The 17,960-nt window shown below is 39.5% G+C and overlaps 1 protein-coding gene and 1 non-coding gene across 5 annotated transcripts in view; both read right to left on the bottom strand.

The window, feature by feature from the left end:
• The window catches only part of CARMIL1 (capping protein regulator and myosin 1 linker 1), a 338,321-nt gene that overhangs the window by 19,481 nt on the left and 300,880 nt on the right, over positions 1-17,960 (bottom strand). For all 4 annotated transcript variants that reach the window (XM_077143786.1, XM_077143787.1, XM_077143789.1 and 1 more), the window contains exons 30-32: positions 12,929-12,995; positions 12,479-12,675; positions 4,459-4,571 (exon numbers count right to left, since the gene is read on the bottom strand). In XM_077143786.1, the coding sequence (XP_076999901.1) occupies positions 4,459-4,571; positions 12,479-12,675; positions 12,929-12,995 (377 nt within the window). The remainder of the gene's footprint in view (positions 1-4,458; positions 4,572-12,478; positions 12,676-12,928; positions 12,996-17,960) is intronic.
• Positions 17,763-17,865, bottom strand: LOC143669432 (U6 spliceosomal RNA). Its single transcript, XR_013168939.1, has one exon. It is a non-coding gene; the product is annotated as a U6 spliceosomal RNA (small nuclear RNA).

The raw sequence follows: 17,960 nt of genomic DNA, 5'->3' as shown, positions 1-17,960 counted from the left end.
ACAAAGATTTGAATTCTTCTTTAAATATAATACCATTGAAAGAGGTAACAAAATGAAAAGCTAGTAAGCTTTGGTAAAGGATTAACAGAAAGAGAATATACTCTGAAATCTTGGGAAGTAGACAGGGAAAAAGAGTAAATGAAATGGATTATGTGGGAAGTATTGCAAATTAACTACCTTTCAATTACAGATGGCAGATGGAATACCACTGCTCCCTTTATTCTCCATATAAATCACAGCAAGGGTTTGAAAAAATAAATACAAACAGACGGGCACAGGGAAGAAAAGGCAAAAACAGCAAAATCTGGAAGCCAAAACAGTTATGAGTGATAGCTTTCTTAGAAGATCTCTGTTAAAAGAGCACTGAAATATAAACCATCAGTAGGGGAGAATTAGAAGCATCAGGCACTTCTGGAAGTGCAAGTAAAGGCGGGACTTAAAGAGGAGGGCTGGCTGAAGTCTACTGGCAGATCCTCTCCTCAAACCACAGAGCCAAATGACTGTCCGCAGTCCAGCACAGGTTTACTCTCTGGGGAGGGTGAACCAAAAAAATTCTGAGCTGGAGGATCATGGGCACAGCTGAGGTGGGCATGCTATGGTGAGGCCAGGGAGACCCGTGAGAGCTGACATGTTGAACATTGTTGCCTTCCGCTCTTTTCTCTCATTCTGGCTACCAGAATGTGTTGGCCAGATTTCTGTCCTCTAGACAGGACATCACAGTTTCTTCTTTGGGAAATCTGACAAGGTGAAGAGAAAACAAAACAAAACAAAAACCGTAAAGATAGTGACAGTCAAGGAAACCCCTCCCTCCAAAAAATGGTCCAAGGAGATCATCCTACATTGAAACCGAGCAGTTGACAAGTCCCACTTACACACTTTCCAGAAGCTCTTTTGTACCCTACTCTTACTTCAACATGAACATGAAAGAGAAAAAAGTATAACATCTGTGAGACAAGTATAAGGTCAAAATGTGATAGCAGAAATGAAAAACTCATGGTTGGAAGATATATTAAGAAAATCTCTTAGTACGTAAGCTTTAAATCAATGCTAAGTTTCTTGAATTTGATGATTGTGCTTAAGGTGATTATATAAGTAAGTATCCTTATTCTTGGGAAATACACTTGGAAGGATTATGTGTTCAAGGACAAATAGATGAGAGAGAGAGATAAATGAATAGACAGATGATAGATACAGAAGGAATGATATTACAAAGGTGGCGAAACGTCAAAATTGGTGAATCTGGGTATCTGAGGGTGGGGTTTGGGGTATGATGAAATTCTCTGTGTGGGGTTTGTATTATTTTTGCAACTAGCTCTTTAAATTTGAGAGTATTTTAAAACAAAAAATAAAAGAATGCTTTTTGGAAAAAAAAAACTCTCCAAAAGCTAGGGGAAAAAGATAAATTAGAAAACAAGAGAAAAGGTAAGAAAATTAGTGGCTTAGTAGAGGAAGTACATGATTTGACTAACAGATGTTCAAGAAAAAGAGTACAGAGAACTAGGAGGGAAGAAATTATGAAAGCATAATTCAAGAAAAATTCCAGAGCCAAAGGATAGGAATTTCCTAATTGAAATGGCTTATTCGGTACCCAGAAAGTTGGCTTTAAAAACAAAACAAAAACAAAGGAACAAAAGACAAAAACATCTCCAGGTCTTATATATCATAAAATATTAATGCACCAGGGACAAAGAAAGATCCCAAACGCTTCCACAGTGGGGGGTGGGGGCGTGGGTGGGGAATGACAAAGGAGTAGGACTCAACATGATACTGAATTGTTACAGCAACACTGGAAGCTAGAAGATAACAGAGCGAGTTTTTCCAAATTCCAAGGTAAAATGGATTCCAACCTAAAATTTATACCTGGTCCCAGTATTAATCACTCCCATGCTCCCTTTTGCAGAAAGCAACTAGAGGTACTCCACCAAAATAAGGAAGCAAACTAGGGAGGAGGAAAACATGGGCCAAAGGAAATGGATGAGCTGAAGGGAATTCTCTGGAAGGTGGTGGAGGGAGACCCTGGGATCCAGCAGTTAGGTGGCCCTCGAGGTCAGACTGCAGCTGGCCAGAGATGTGTCCAAGAATAATTTGAACATACTTAAGAGTTTTATACCTTTACTGGAGAATTCAGAGATGAATCTGTGATATGAATACAGAAACTAAGGAAAGGAAAATTATTATAGTTTACCAACTCCAGGGAAAATAAAATATTGTATAGGAAAGGAAATATTATCATAGTATACCTTATAACTCACCTATGAATAATGTTTCCATGGTTATAATGAAGAAAGCAGTAAGCACTGATCAAATCCAAAAATTATGATAACTAAATTAAAAAGATGGGGAGAAGAAAAGAGTGAGCATGTGAGCTGTAAGTGTGGGTGAGTGGCAGGAATAGAAACCATGAGAGGTACACTGTCCTCCTCTATTGTAAGGAGTCAACAGTTATAGCTGCCATCTAAATCTGAAGATCAGGAAATAGAAATAAAAGCCTGTTATTCAGGATTATGGAAGCAACAAAATAAAGGAATATGAGCAGGGAGTGGGGAAAGAATAAATAACTTTGATTTTCAAACATTTTTCATAGTACTTGATAACTTACCTATGATTGGCCCTCCACATGTCAAACTGACAATAATCAAATGTTTTATTTAACAAAATGAAGTGAAAAAAAAAAATCACAGCTTTATGTAGATTCCATCATCATTTGATGAAAATGGACATATCTAGTCTCATCTGTGCACTGGAACATGATCAGAAGCCTCTTAGAGCAGTATCTTTACAGAAAATGGATTTTACACCTTAAAATTTACCCAACTTTCATTTGGAGTATATTAAAGAAGAAAGTAGCACAGGAAAGGTCGAGGAAATCACACTGGGGAAGATACACATATAGTCCAGAGGAAACACTTATAAACTTGCCCACTAACCAAGTATCAATTTCTAAAGTTTAGGAAGATGAGAGCCTGCAATGGAACCTGCAGCTTATGGGTGCAGGCCAAGACTGTCTCCATTCGTTCAACCAATAGTGACTGACTACCTACTAGGACTGTGTAGATAGACAAATACCATTTAGCTCCCCTGATTCTCCATAAAAATCACAGCAAGGGGTTGAAAAATAAATAAAAACAGACGGGCACAGGGAAGAAAATAAAAAATAAGAGTCAGGTGCTGCTTGTGAAGAATAGCCTTCTATCTGGGAAGAGACCTGAAAAAAAATCAGCAAGAGAGACTCTGGCATTTAGTTCTGTTTATGCTGGTATTAATGAATCTTTTACACTGAGAATGTATTCCTTGTGCTGTGAAAAAAAATTAAAACTTAACAAATTCTCAAAGGATGGTGTGTGCTCTAACAGATGTGTGCAGGGGATTAAAAAAAGTGTCAAGTCAGCAGTAGAGAAAGAGCAATTAATTTAGGGGAGGGTCAATCAAGGGAAAGCTTCAAAGAATGACATTTAGGCTGAGTCTTGAAGGATACAGAATAAAATTCTACCATGTATAGCTTGCCAAGCTTCAAGGTCAATGTCACAGAAGACAAATAATTGGGTCCTAAAGCTTATAAGGTTCAGTAAGTTATTCCATTACAGATAAAAAATTTAACTCACTTCCACCTCACCATGCTGCTAAAGAAAGATAAGACACATCAATCTACAAAATGGACAGGTCCTTTCTCTACTTATGCCCGCATTGCCCGCCCTTAGCTTATCAGTATGGTTTAAAATTTGTTCCTGAATTTGATATCTTGAGGTAAAGAATACTTCACTGACATAAATCGTGATAAGAGTATTTTAAGATGGGTCTGCATTTAGTTGAAAATTAAATAACGGTACAAATCATGCTGAAAGGCTGGAGTGTTTCTAGTTAAAACAACTGTCAATAAAAGTACCATTGAATTGTTTTCTAAGCAAAGTAACAAGAAAATGCAGAAATAACCTCTTAGGGACTAACCTTGAAACCACTGCTTAAATCTCTAGCAATATGACACTGTCTAGCAATGATTTAGAGCCCCCAAATTTATCATATTATGAACAAGTTAGAATTTCAAAGGCAGTAATTTCGACCTGCCCATGTTCACTGCCTTATAATGGAATCATAGGGGTGAATGTGATGAAACAGTTCTGGTCTCCTTGAGAACTGCATGGTGGTTCTCAAACTTAGAGCATAACATAGAGGGTGTGTTAAAAAAATCAGATTGCTGGAGCACGCTCCTGGAATTCTGGATCCAGAAGGTCTGTGTAGGGGCCTGAGAATTAGCATTTCTAAAAAGTTTCCAGGTGATCCTGATGCTTGCAGGCAGAGGGACCACATTGTGCAAACCATCCAGATAGTAAATTCCATTAAAAAAAAAAAAAAGTAATACATTTTATATGGGCCTTACTAAGCACTCAATATAACTGCAACTGTTATAAACTCAATTTAAATGCAAGTTAAATAGTATTAATGAAATGACTCTGAACTCACTTGGAATCCATTCTGGTCACCTTCTTGGTGAAAAATTCATCAACACCTTCATCCACTCTCCCCATAAGCCCGTTCTGTTCACCGTCTTGAGAGACTATATTGGCAGCGCAGACCTGCAAGACAAACAAGTGTGATGTTATTCAGCAAACACTTGTGGCCAAATTCAAGGCTCTGTGATGAGGGTCATGGGAGGCACAGGAAAGGTTAAAATAAGGGCCCTTATATAATCTACTGCAGTTGACATCAAGTGCCCAAGTCAGGAGAGAACGAAAGTGAGGAGTGTGCTGTGAATGCAAGGCCTGGAGGAGATAATGCTGGCTGGTGCATCAGAAGTTCAGACTCAACAGGCTGTGAAGAGTTGAGAAAAGACACAGAAAGGCAAGGCAGGGATATGGCAGAGGAAATGTAAGTAACAAGAACCCCCTGATACATTCTGAATGGTGAGCATCAGTGGCCTTGAGCACATGGATGGGGTTAACTGCTGAGCTGGGACTCAACAGCCATTCTTAAGCCCTCAACCCTGCTCTTTCACTTTTTTACTAGCAGGGCCCTGGTTTCTGGACTTGAATATGAATTTGTATAAACCCAACCCCACCATTCCATCTGCTGGCATGGAATCGGTAGGCATGGGAGTATGGTACAACCCTGGTCAATAAAATAACAGGCAGGTTTTCCTTCAGAGGAGAAAATGTGCTTTTTCTGAATGGTTCTGTGAGGGAGGATGTAAGGTCTGAGCTGCGGCCACCATCTGTAGCTCTGGAGTGCATGAGGGAGCAAGCCTGAGGACAAAAGGCAACATGCAAAAAGGTGGAAAGCACCTGGGTGCTTGTGCTGTGCTGCTAGATAAACCAGTTTTGGTTCTTGAGACCTCCAAACTTCTTGTTTAGTGAGACGAATCATTCTCTTTATTTACGTCCCTTTCAGTTGAGTATCTCATGACTTCCAGTTGAATGCTTTCAAACAATACAAGACCTTCTCATGAACAGTCTTGAACCCCTGTGCTCAGGAGAATAGATTTATTTTGAGGGAGTAGGCAACAAACAATAAAATGACATGACCCACCTGGATCTTCAGCAGGTAATTCTGGAGCAGCATGAAAGACAGGTTGGAGAGGAAAGAGATTGTAGGAGGGAAACCTGTTCAGGAATAGTAGTCTAATCTGCAGGTGCGAGGGCCTGATTAAGGATTGTGGGAGTGAGAATGAGAAGAAAGGAAATGCTCAAGAAGAGGTCAAGTTTCTAGGCTAGGTAAATGAAGCATGGTTCTAGGGAATACAATACAAAGATCAGATTTGGGGAAGACGAGTACCATTTTAGCCAAGTGTTTGAGGCACTGTGGGAAATCAAGAGGTAGGTGTCTAGCAAGCAATTGAAAACTTGGTTCTCACAGTGACAAGCTATAATGAAACTATTTTGAATGGCTGAATGGCCAACTCATAGCTTAGAAGTTTCATGTGCTTTCTGCAAAAACATATTAGGATAGTATTACACTCAGCTAGACTGTGGGGCATTGAAAAAGAGTGTAAGTTTTGCCCGTTGTATGGGGAATCAGGACAAATTCACATCCAGATGGGAGATCTGCTGTGTCTTGCATAAAGTGGTGGGAAAGTTACTATTTGTCATCATTGATTTGCAAGTCTCAAGTTGCCCAGGGGGGATCTCTTGCTCATGGCTGCATATGTATTGTTTAAAGAACAGACTAAGCATTTGCTCTAAACAATCATCTACTTCACTTGAAAACCTCCATTATGAAAATGAACTGTGTTTGTGTTCAAGTTTGTGAAATACTGAAAAGGGAGCAGACAACAGATAACAGACAAAGAACCCTATGAAACGTGAATGATGAAAACAATGACAAGTCTCATCTGAATGGTGCTTTAAATTGGAGCAGGAACTTTCGATTGAAAAAGCTGAAAAGCAAAGTTCTATAATTCAATTATGGGGAGGAAAAAAGCTCACAGAAAAACCTTTGTTTTGATTAGAAAAGATAAAGTACTACAGGACTTTCTTGTATTATCATTTTTCCTTTTGAAGAAGATTAGAGAATAGGATTTCTATAGCTCCTTAGGCTTGTACAATGCTTGATGGTTTATATGCATTTTGCCCATTAATATCTTACCTTTATATGTAACGTTTGGACTATACAGGAGTTTTATCCCAATTTTTGGTTAGTCACAGACCAGTGTCCCAGCGGGTGAGGGATTTCGCACACAGAGCCTGAGTGTAGAGTGTGGGAGGAGGAGGGAAATTCAGGCCATGACTCTAACGGGGTGCTTCCTTCTAGCACCCCCTGCTTATCCTCAGGGGCTTCTTTCTGCTCAAGGGACTCCCCTTCCTGTTTGAGGGGAAAAAATTAAGTTTCTCCCTTTGGCCCTCTGCTTTTTTCCCTGCTTTGAAACAGAACTCACAGCTGTCTCAACAGGGTCTTTGGGGGGAAACATCAGAGAGGGAGGCCCAGCATTCAACAATGCACTCTGCTTTAACAACGCGCTCTGCTTTCCTGGGGAAGTGACTGGCTTTGGGGGCTGGACAGCACATTATGCATCCCGCAGTCCAGCCCTGTCATTTGAGGCATAAAGAGATTAAGAGTAGAGAGGTCAAGAGAAGTCCAGTATCCCTGAGAGATCCTCAATGAAATGCAGCTTAAAATGCATCTGTTAAAACAGGAAGCAGGAGGTGGCACTGGCCTGTAAGAACAGCAGCAGAAAAGCTGAGGACTAAGATAAAATGTAGCTCATTCAAGACAGTTCAAGGTCAAGCACATGTGCTGCTTTAGCTCATTTTCTAGCAAAAGGAAGGCAAAGGGGCGGGCCACAGTGGCTCAGCAGGCAGAGTTCCTGCCTGCCATGTCGGAGACCCGGGTTCGGTTCCCAGTGCCTGCCCATGTTAAAAAAAAAAAAAAAAAGGAAGGGAAAGGATATATAGACATCAGAAATTCTCACAATGCCACTTGATTTTGGTCTACCCATCAAAGAGAATAAATTTCAGACTGCAAAGCATAGAGTGGCCCTTTTAAAGGGAGAACAGAAACCTCAGGGATAGTAAGAGTCCTAAGCTGGCAAGAACCAGCTCAGAGAAAGGCTTTGCAAATAAAATCAGGAACCGCTGGTGGTGATACTTGAGAAGTCTAAAGGAGGGAGAATTTGTACCTATGGTGTATAAGTAAAGTTAAAAGGATAATTTCTGAATGCTCAGAAGATAAGCCAATGATTGTGAGGACTACAGACATCTGAGACCACCCACCGCTTTCCCTTTGCCAGGATTATCAGGAGGGATACGTGGGGAAACAGAGTAGGCAGTGCACCTGGACTTTGACAAGGCATCTGCCAAATCTCTCCTGATGGCTTTGTAGATCGGATGGAGAGATGTGGGTGGGAGGTAAAGACAACTAGGGACATTAGTAAATCTTTGAACAAACCTACCCAAGGAGTGCTAATTAGCGATCTGGATAATCACAGAATCTTATATGCATATATTAGACAGGAAGAAATGGAAAACTGATGAGCTAAGTCATCAAGTCAAGAAATAAGAAGCCAGAGAAAATAAAGGAAATATAGTAAGGAGAAGAGAAAAATTAAGGAGCTTTAAGAAGACTAATAATACTAAAAACTGGCTTTTTGAAAAAGACATAAAATCGACACTCTCATGAGACTGATTAAGAGGAAAAAGGCATTAAGAATATACTCGAAATATCTTCAAAAGTGGGACAGAGCTATTGATGCAGGTTAGAGACTCCTAAAATAATTCTTTAAATGACTAAAAGAACAATTAGATTAAATGGACAATTTCCAAGAAAAATATAAATTAACAAAATGGTCTCAAGAAGAATTAGGTAGCCTGAATAGATATATAACAAAAGAAATTAAATCCCTAGTGAAAAAAAAAATCTATATATATGCTTCATCTGCACACAGCACACAAATAACAACCAGGGCAAGTTGAGGAAGAGACAATGTAGACTATATGCAAATTGTTCCAGAGAAGGGGAAAGGAGAGAAAGGGTCTCAACTAATTTAATGAAGACAGAATAATGTTGCTATGCAAACTAGACAGCCTAGATAAGAAAAAGAAAAATTACAGGTCTTTCATTTATGTACTTAGATGCAAAAATCCTAATAAAACATTAGCAAATGAAGGCTGGCAGTACATTAAAGGAAAACCATCACACTCAAGAATGGCATAACATTCAAAAAATCTATTAATGTGACTCACTACAACAGCAGACCAAGAGGAAAAATATAATCAATTACAACAAATACCAAAAAAAAAAAAAATCAAACACTATTCTTTGGGAAAAAAATTAGGATAGAAGGAAACCTCAATTGCCATGTCTACCCAGTATCTACTCTCTCTTGTTTACTCAGGAACAAAACCCCGATTTTATCTGGGGTATCAATGTGATCTACCGAAGTACTTATCTTTCCAGACTCCCTTGGAGCTGAGGACAGAAATATGATCCAGTTCTGGTCAGTGAGATGTAAGTGGGAGTGTGCTACAGACTTCTGGGTAAGTTCTGATTTTCTGACACAGAAACTCTGTTTCCTCCTTTCCTTTCTTGTCTGAAAGATGCTTTTAAAAACAGAAGATTTGCAGGTCTTGCCTGACAGTTATACCAACAATAATTACCTGGATGATAAGGCCATTAAAAAAGCAAATGCAATTTGTGATGGAATAAACAGAAGTATAGTATTTCAGAGGAGGGAGGTGATATTTCCTATGTAAATACTCTGTTTTGTTTGGAGTGCCACACTGTAAAAATTTTTTTTGGGGGGGGGGTGCATGGTCCAGGAATCAAACCCAGGTCTCCGACATGGAAGGCGGCATTCTAACCACTGAACCACCCGTGCACCCTCACATTGTAATTTATTCAAAACTAAATAACAAGAATGTCAAATGGATTTCAGATACTATCATATGAGGAACATCCAAAAAAGCTGAGCACATTTTGACTGGAGAAGGAATGACTCAGCCCACAAATATTTGAAAGAAGAGACTTGAAGAACAGGAGCCGCCCCCACCCCCACCCCCACCCCCCAAACACATGAATAAGAGGCTAAGTTGAAACTATAAAGGTAGGTTTTAGCAATAGAGCTATTAGAAAATGGTTGCTCCAGAGAAAGAGCTCAACATATACAGGCTGGCCAACTGGTCGCTGTGTAGGGACTTGAAAGCGCTTGATAAAAGATCAGAACAGATGACTTCATAGTCCCTTCCAGCCTTGTGACACTGCTATTGAAACCGCGTAGGAGAAAAATATATTACCCTGGATTTAGCTGATTTTAATTAGAGTTGGTTTGTTTCATCCCGGGGTTATGAAGTATAGGGCCATTGCAAATCTATTAACACTGACATATCATGCCCAGGGAAGGCGATATTATAGAAACGGAGAGCATGAGCATGGGTGAATCAGTAGTTACCTGTCTTGAGCTTCACATCCCCTTGTATAATAAGTAGATAATGTTTAGAATGTCTTCTGCCGGTAGGTGATGCTAGCTAGTGGCAGAATCATGAGGAGAAGCCAGCAGAGCTCCTAAGTCCCAGTCTGGTGTTCTTTCCACTGTTATAGGTAGATTTAAAAGGTTTTTCCTTTAGGGAAAACTTTTCACCTATAGTTGTGACAGTTGATAAAGAAAGGCCTGCTAACTGGAGTGGAAGGGGATAGAGCCCCAGTGGCATTCCCCCATCCCTAATGGGTGTCATGGATGGAATGAGTCCCCAGGCTCTCTTGCCATGAGGTGGCCACACTGGCTGGGTTCTGCCTAATGGTAGCTGAATGAATGATGCGACGTCCATCACTTCCAGGCCTGGCCTATGAAACCTCGTGTGTGTGTGAACCTTAGTGGCTTATGATGCTCCATTTGAATGGACAGGACTCCAAAGATCAAGGGCAGAGTCAGGGCTGGGGATGGGGGTGGTGTAGAACTACAAGAGGAAGAGCCTGGGTCCCTCATGGCCACCGAAGGGTCCCCTGATCAGAACTACCCACAGTGGACAATGATGTGAGCATGAGATAAACTTTGAAATATCAGGCACTTAACAGCATAAATGTTGGCCCCACTTGGCAGCCAGTGTGATCCTAACTCATACACTGCCCTGTTTTTCCCCTTTCCCTCTGCGGTGCCCTTTCATAGGTGTGTGGGCATATTCTGGTACCTTCAGTCATGGCATTTCCATTCTCATTTACCCTTGTGGAGCTCTTTTCCCCAAGCAAAGAATTTCTGAAACTCATTTCAATTAAGGAAATAAGTATTTTTTTAATTACTAAATTTTATAAAGTTAGTTGACTTGCTCCTTAATAAACTTGGGTGAGAATCCCCCAAATTAGGGATGGTAGCTAAAAGTGGTATTGGATAAGTTTCCAGGTACTTTTTTTTTCTTCCTCCTCCATTTTAGTTTGTGGGAGGGGGAATAGGGAACAAAGGCAAAAGTAAATACGACATTAGAACAGTAAATATACCTAGTGATGAGAGCTGTAACACACTCAGCATTGGGCCTGGGGGATGCAGGGCCTCCATGGAGGGCTGCTCAGGCTGCATACTGGGCACTCTGTGTATGAGACAATGACCCTCCCTGGAGTGGTGCAATGGCAGCCACATAAGGGCAAAGAGGTAAAGACGGAGAGGGCTGCCTAGAGAAAGTCTTACCTCAGATGTGATCTGAAAGACTAGTAGGAATTGGCACAGGAAGTGGCCAACTGGGGAGTGGGAGGCAATGAGAAGGTGCAGCACTGGGGGACAGAAACACAGATGGACGGGCTGGATGCTATGAAATGTGGCCAAGGAGGACAGTGGGAAGAGCAGGCTGGGAAGCTGGTATAACAGGATCATACTCAGGTTTCCAGCTGTCAACTGGCCATGCCCCATTAAAGGCAGGGGATATAAAAGGAAGGGCAGGTTTAGAGGGAAAGACAGGCTTTCTGTTTTGAGTTTGTTGGTCTTGAGGTACTCTGGGGCATTCAAGTAGAGATGGCCAAGAGGCAAGTGGCTATATGAATCTGTAGTTGAGCAGAGAGAGCTGGGCTGGAGGTAAGAATCAAGAGCCGAAAACATAAAGATTGACACCATGGGTTTAGATGAGATCACTAAGACAGCAGATAAAACACTTAAAAGCCAGGCAGAGGAAAGCTGAAAAGGTGTAACTAAAGAAGCAAGTAAAAAAAAGAAGAGTGATAACTCAGAGACCCAAGGGAAACACCTCTTGGGAAGGATGAAGTTATTATTGCCAAATAACTGCTGAGATATCAAGTAAGATGTTGTGAAAAGTGTTCAGTGGATTAGGTCAGGGGCAGATAGCTCTGGAATGAACATTTTGGTGGACTGTGGAGTGATAGGAAGGTGAGGAAAAGAGTACGCAAAGATAAACTTTTTCAAGAAGTCTGGCTGTAAAGGACTGAAAAGACATTAACTGGAGGGAGACATGGGGTAAATTGCATTAAGTCTCATTAGGAAATAGAATTCAATCTTCTCTATAGTACAAAGAGTAGGATGCTGAGAGTCACGCAGCTGGTTCTCCCAATTACAGCTTCTTCTCCACCACCTCAGTTTCTAGGCTATCAAAAGCAGAGATACCATAGCAAGAGGATACAGTATGGAGGTGTGTGTATATGTGTGTGTTTACGTGTACACTCCAAAATCAAATGCAAACAACTGTCAATTACAAATAAATTATTTGGTCCTTCTCTCATATGTTTTTACCCAGACACTGTAAAATGCTACTGTAAAATGCTACAGACGAAGACTGCTTATTTCCACCCACAGTCCTGATGCTTTTTTCGGGACTTCCAAGGGCAACTCAGTTTTGAAGAATTGAAAACTTTATAGCCCTGTCTTCTCCAAAATGGTTGAGCACTAAAGTTGAGATATTCGCGTGAAGCTCACCTTGAGAGGTTCTAGTCGCCTTAACGACAAGCTTCATGCTTGACAAGCTTTCATGTTTGTACAAAGTATTTTAACAAGACTCATCAGCTTTCCGGTGGGAAAAGAAAGGGTGAGGGAGAGATTGGGCCTCTGCAGACCACCTACCGCTGCCTGGGTGGGTTGCTGCTTCTTATTCCGCTTTGGCCTTAACTTGGTAAAGTGCTCCAGCTTCTTCCCTTCTTCAGAGGGCAATTCAGAGATGAAACCTGAGCTCCGCTTCTCTTGTCTGATGGATGGGAAAGGCGGGTCTTCGATATGAATTGGCACCTCTTCCAGTGCTTTATCCAGATCAAACTCCATTTCTAAAATAAGACAAAGCACCAAAATGTATCATAGAGAAAATGATAAAAAAACAAATTCTCAAAAATAGCTTTAAGTCTAAACAGAATAGAAACCATCCATTTACAAATTACGTGACTCAAGATGTACCTATCAGCAAAATAGAGCATCTCAAGAAAACATCACAGAAGTGGTGTCATCTCCATGGCTCAGCTGAAGGTCCTTGCTGAAGGCTGCTGCATAGTTACAAGAAGATGATTGGTATTAAATACTCACCAAAGGCCCTGGAGACAGGCCGTAGCATTCGACTATGAATACTCTTCCTTTTGGATTTAGGGGTCATCTAGCAATAAAATAAAGCAAGCATTTAGAGAAATAATCACAGAAAGCTTGGCTTTCAAAATTTAGAAACGTTCTGGATATACTGCTTTAAATATGGGACTTTCACTTTAAAGGATAGTTTGGTCACAACTGATAGCCTTATGGAAAAGACTGACACAATACATTTCCAAATGCTTACAATTTTCTCAGGTGATACAGCTCTCCTTTCATTTTCTTTCCTACTCCCGTCGGTAAAAATCTATTTATATAGCTGAAAGGAATAATGAACGATATATAACTTAACTTTAAGCTGTACATGAAGATGAAAAATGGATATAAAGATCGAAAGATACTAAAAATCAGTCGCTAAAAGTTATTCACTGCTTGTTGTCACAGCAGCATTGAACTCTTACTATGTCACTTCAACAACTTAAGCCACTAACTTTTTTGTTTCACGTTTCTGCCACCAAGATTCTAATTTTTACATTATAGGGAAAGACTAATTGGGGAAAGTTGTCATGATTCAAAAATCTGTATCTACTGTCCCTTCTAGGTAACATGTTATTGATCCTGTTAGTCCTTAGAAAATGAGACCAATCCCCAAACCATGGCCAAAGTTTCCAAAGAGTATGTTCCCAGCTTTGGTGTCAATCGTCGGTTACAGAGCCAATGCTAAGAAAAACGTCATCTTCTCCCTCAAGAAGGTCATCTAAATGTCAAAGCTGGAGGGAACCTGGGTCATCACCTCCACAAATTAAACTCGAAGGAGAAAGCTGAGCCATGGAGATGAGCAAACATTCAAGTCATCAGTAGAGCTCCAGGGATAGAGCCAATTATGAAGGCTAGCCCAGTCTCCCTCCCACCACACCACTGGTTATCAATACAGATGTAAGTTAGGGATGTTTTAACTGGTTTTATAGCTACTAGCAACTGGTATTTGTGTAACTTAAGAGAAAACAACTGAGGAACTTAGTTTGTAGACTTTCATTTCATTTAATAGGTTGTCAGTTAAGCCTTTCTCAAAAAATTCACATGGTAAAAAACTTCCTTTGGTTGAAAGAATAAATTGGTTCACATTGAACTTTAAGGCACACAACTTTACACTTTTGACAACACTGCCCATTTCAATAATAACACTTTTTTCCTATTATTTACTGTTGGGAGAAAAAGAAGAGGAAAAATAATGAGCCATTGTATTTAAATCCAGACAGGTCTGCCTGAAATGTACTTGTTCATTTGGTTCTTCAAGGTTTTGTTAAAAGCAGACAATCAGAGAAATGTGTTATAAAGTAATGGACTTTGTAGTTTCTATAAAAACACTTCACTGCAACTGGAAAGGAATCCAGTTTCAATGCAGTTCTCCCCCAAATTGGCCTTTAGTTGTCTAGAGAAGTGAGTGGCCTGATTGGTCTATTTATAAGAGAAGACTCTGAAAACAATTAATTCTCAGGAGAAACAATCAAAATACAAGCTGTGTTTAGTCTTGAAGTAACTTGGAATATAATTTCCAAACATTTCATTGATAGTTGCAAATATATACAAAGAAGTTCAAATAATACATAGAATAAAGACCTCTTCCATTTTTCTTCCCTCTGTGACTCAACTAGATTTTATGGAAAGGGTGTTCATGGGCAAAAAAATAATCTGGCTCAAGTTCCCTTATCGTAAAGCCTTTATAATATATATGCCAAATGCATATAAAACATATAATACATATATTATATGTATATATGATTATATTCACTTTATAAAGTGTGTGTGTGTGTACATATATATCTTCCATTGATAGAAAGAGACCCATCCACAAACCAAAACCTATCTAAAATAAGTCATTCAGTTAAACCTAATTTTAGAGATATATTGAGAAACCTATGAAATCATCAGGAATTTCTGATGGTTGATATCAATCAATGGGGAAATTAATTTGGTTTTCTTGGTCCATCTTCCTAATGCCTCAAAGCCTAGTATACAAAGTTTGATTATCTCAACCCCCCCCCCCCCACAAAATGCATTTGAAAGTATTTTTCTGCTTTTCTTTGTTTATCATGCTCTTTAAGAGCACAAATAAAGTCCAATTGTAGTTCCCAAAACACTCTTTCACTTAATTTGACATTATCTGTCAGTTCTGAAGTTTTGTTTGGACAAGGCCAATGACCTTTGCTATAATACTCAGGACTTGCTATCAGGCTAGTTTTCACAATGCAGCCCAGTTTCACACATATCTCTTGATCAATAAATTGTTTTACCATCTATTTTCTAGGGGATTTAAGTATAATAGAGAGAAAAAAAAAATAATCTTACTTCTCTCATATTTTCCTTTGGATTTTTTTTTCCTTAATAGTTTTACAGAAAATACTGACTTGCTCAATCTTTCTGGCTTACTTCTATGATCCCATTACCTATAATTCTAAAGTAAGAGAAAATGCAAAGCTCAACTTTATCATTATCCACCTAAGTGTATATTTAGGAAAAAATATTCAATGCTTCCCCTAAAGATTTGATTTATTTGCACTTCCCTGCCCCTTTGTTAGTCACATTGCATCCTGAAAAAGATTTCAACTTTACCTTCTTCTTTAGAACTGCTAACTCTCTTCTCCTTTTTCTAACAAAGTGAAAGGGTTAAATTTCTCAAACTGCTTCTTTGTCCTCCTTTTCGTTCCCTGGGCATTTATCAGTACATAAATACTTTCTGAGTCAGGGAAATCACAAGGTTCCTATCAGATGAATGGGGTCAACAATGAAAACTGAAGATCTACACACTCCAATAGACCTTCCACAAATCAATTCCTACTTACACACCACCAACCATTACTTTAAGCCTAGATAAAAGTATCTATCTTTAAAAATGCATTTTGGGAGTAATAAGAAGGAATTTTCAATCTTCACACCCTCAAGAAATCTAAGGAAGAATGTGTTAAACCTGTATTTTCAACTATAACTTCAGAAGGTAAACCCTAAACACAGAGTTCTTTCTCATCTAAATATCACAAGGCATTGATAAATCTCCACTATGGCAGACAGTATGAGCAAAATGCCATGGTTCTATTCTCTAAGATTAAAAATCCAAAAGCAATGTCAATGTCTACATTACTTTGAAATCTTATTGATTTTATTCAATTTCTACAATGGGTTAAAATTATTCTGCATCTAGCTAGAAGAAAAAAATGAACAATTGTAGAACTGTTTTTTAAAAAAACACTATTACTTGAGAAGCAGATTAGTAAAATGCCTCAATTACAAGAAGTGAATCATGATGACGAATTTTTATAACCTCAGGTTGGGTCCAAAACAAGGAATACAACAAGAATCAGAAAACAAAACAAAACAAAAAAACCTATGAAGTTGAAGTAATCATGTTACATTTTGGGATGGGCATTTCCCTCTCTTGAACGTTTGTACCCTCTTCACCAGCACTCTGCTTGTTTTCAGACACATAGCTGGGGATATTTTAAATTCATTAGCTGTTCTGCTAGCTGAACCATCTTGTAAAATATATCTCGTCTCTAAATTGCTTCCTATTTCGTTCAGGAACTGCAGATGGGTGGCGAAACTATGGTCTCCTGGGAGACCAGCCAGTCAGCACAGAAGCAAATGGAGCCCAAGAATGTAAACTAGACCAGCCAGAAACTGCAGAGCCACCAAAAAATACTTACACTTGTACAGCAGAGAGTCTCCATGCAGCAAAAAGAAAGGAAAAAAATATGAATGGAAGAGGGAAAAAGCAACAGCATTACTAGAAGAGGGGAGAGAGAGACACCATTCATAAACAAAGAAACAGAAAAGCTTTAAAATACATAAAAAGGCTTCACGGCAAAGGAGTAAGGCAGGAATGAGGTCAAAATACTACTGGCTTAAGGCATCTGTCTTTGCTTTCTGTAAGCAGAAGCACAATTAAAGCTTGAAAAAAAATTGCACAAACTCGTACATTCAGAAATTATCACTTTCGCTAAGTGTGCGCCAAGCGCCATCTACCCAGCCCACAAGGCATTAACCCCACTACAGGGAACGGAGACGTCAACAGCTGCAAAGGCACACGGTAGACATAGCACTGGATGGATATTAGAAAACCACATGCAGAACACAGCTTTTGAGCCACAGGGCTAATCCCAGTCACAGGGGGTAAACGTATGCATAGACACATACACACGTCCATTCTTGAGGGCCTTTTACACCATTTTATGTTTCCCAGCACATTTTAGGATTCAGCATCTTTTTTTTTCCATCACATACTTGTGCATTCATCACCATGATCATTTTTTGGAATATTTGCATCTCTCCAGCAAAAGAAAGAAAAAAGAAAAAACTCATACATGCCATACCCCTTACTCCTCTCCCTCTCATTGACCACTAGTATTTCAAGCTACTCAAATGATTTTAACCTTTCAACTCTCTCTCCCCTTCAGTCATCAGAGCTTTTCAGGAAGGATGTGATACCGAACTGAGCAACTACTTACCCACAGCATTCCTTGGTGGGGATTTAAGTCACCTTGTTCATGTTAGTGGCATTTACATTTCACATTAAACCTCCACTTAAATAATATTTAAAACCTCACTAACAGCTGTTAGGGCATCCTCTTATTATTCTGAAAATTGATAAAAGAAAATAATTTTAAAAAGCACCCAAACCAAAAAATTCAGTTGTAGAATGTGTGGTTGTGTAAAAGCACCGTGTGTGTGTGTGTGTGTTGAAGGATCCTTTCCAAATCTGCTGCAAACACACTTAAGGATGGCCACTGACTCCAACTACATGGGGGTTAATTTTTTCTCAAGTTTCCTATTTTTTTTCTTTGAAAAAAATGAACGCTTCACAAATTTGCGTGTCATCGTTACACAGGGCCAGGCTAATTTCTGTATTGGCTCAAGTTCAGTATATGTGCGGCCAAAAAGAGCACGCAGGTTCCATATTTTTAGGTGTCAATTTTTCTCAACATAAAACGGTATGAAAATCTGGGGCTCCTTGATTTGTAGATGCTGCTACAGTAAGTGG

Source organism: Tamandua tetradactyla, chromosome 25, assembly GCF_023851605.1.
Source record: "Tamandua tetradactyla isolate mTamTet1 chromosome 25, mTamTet1.pri, whole genome shotgun sequence".
NCBI lineage: Eukaryota > Metazoa > Chordata > Mammalia > Pilosa > Myrmecophagidae > Tamandua > Tamandua tetradactyla.
Note: the sequence above shows the minus strand (reverse complement) of the source record. Positions and strands in the feature narration are given on the sequence as shown.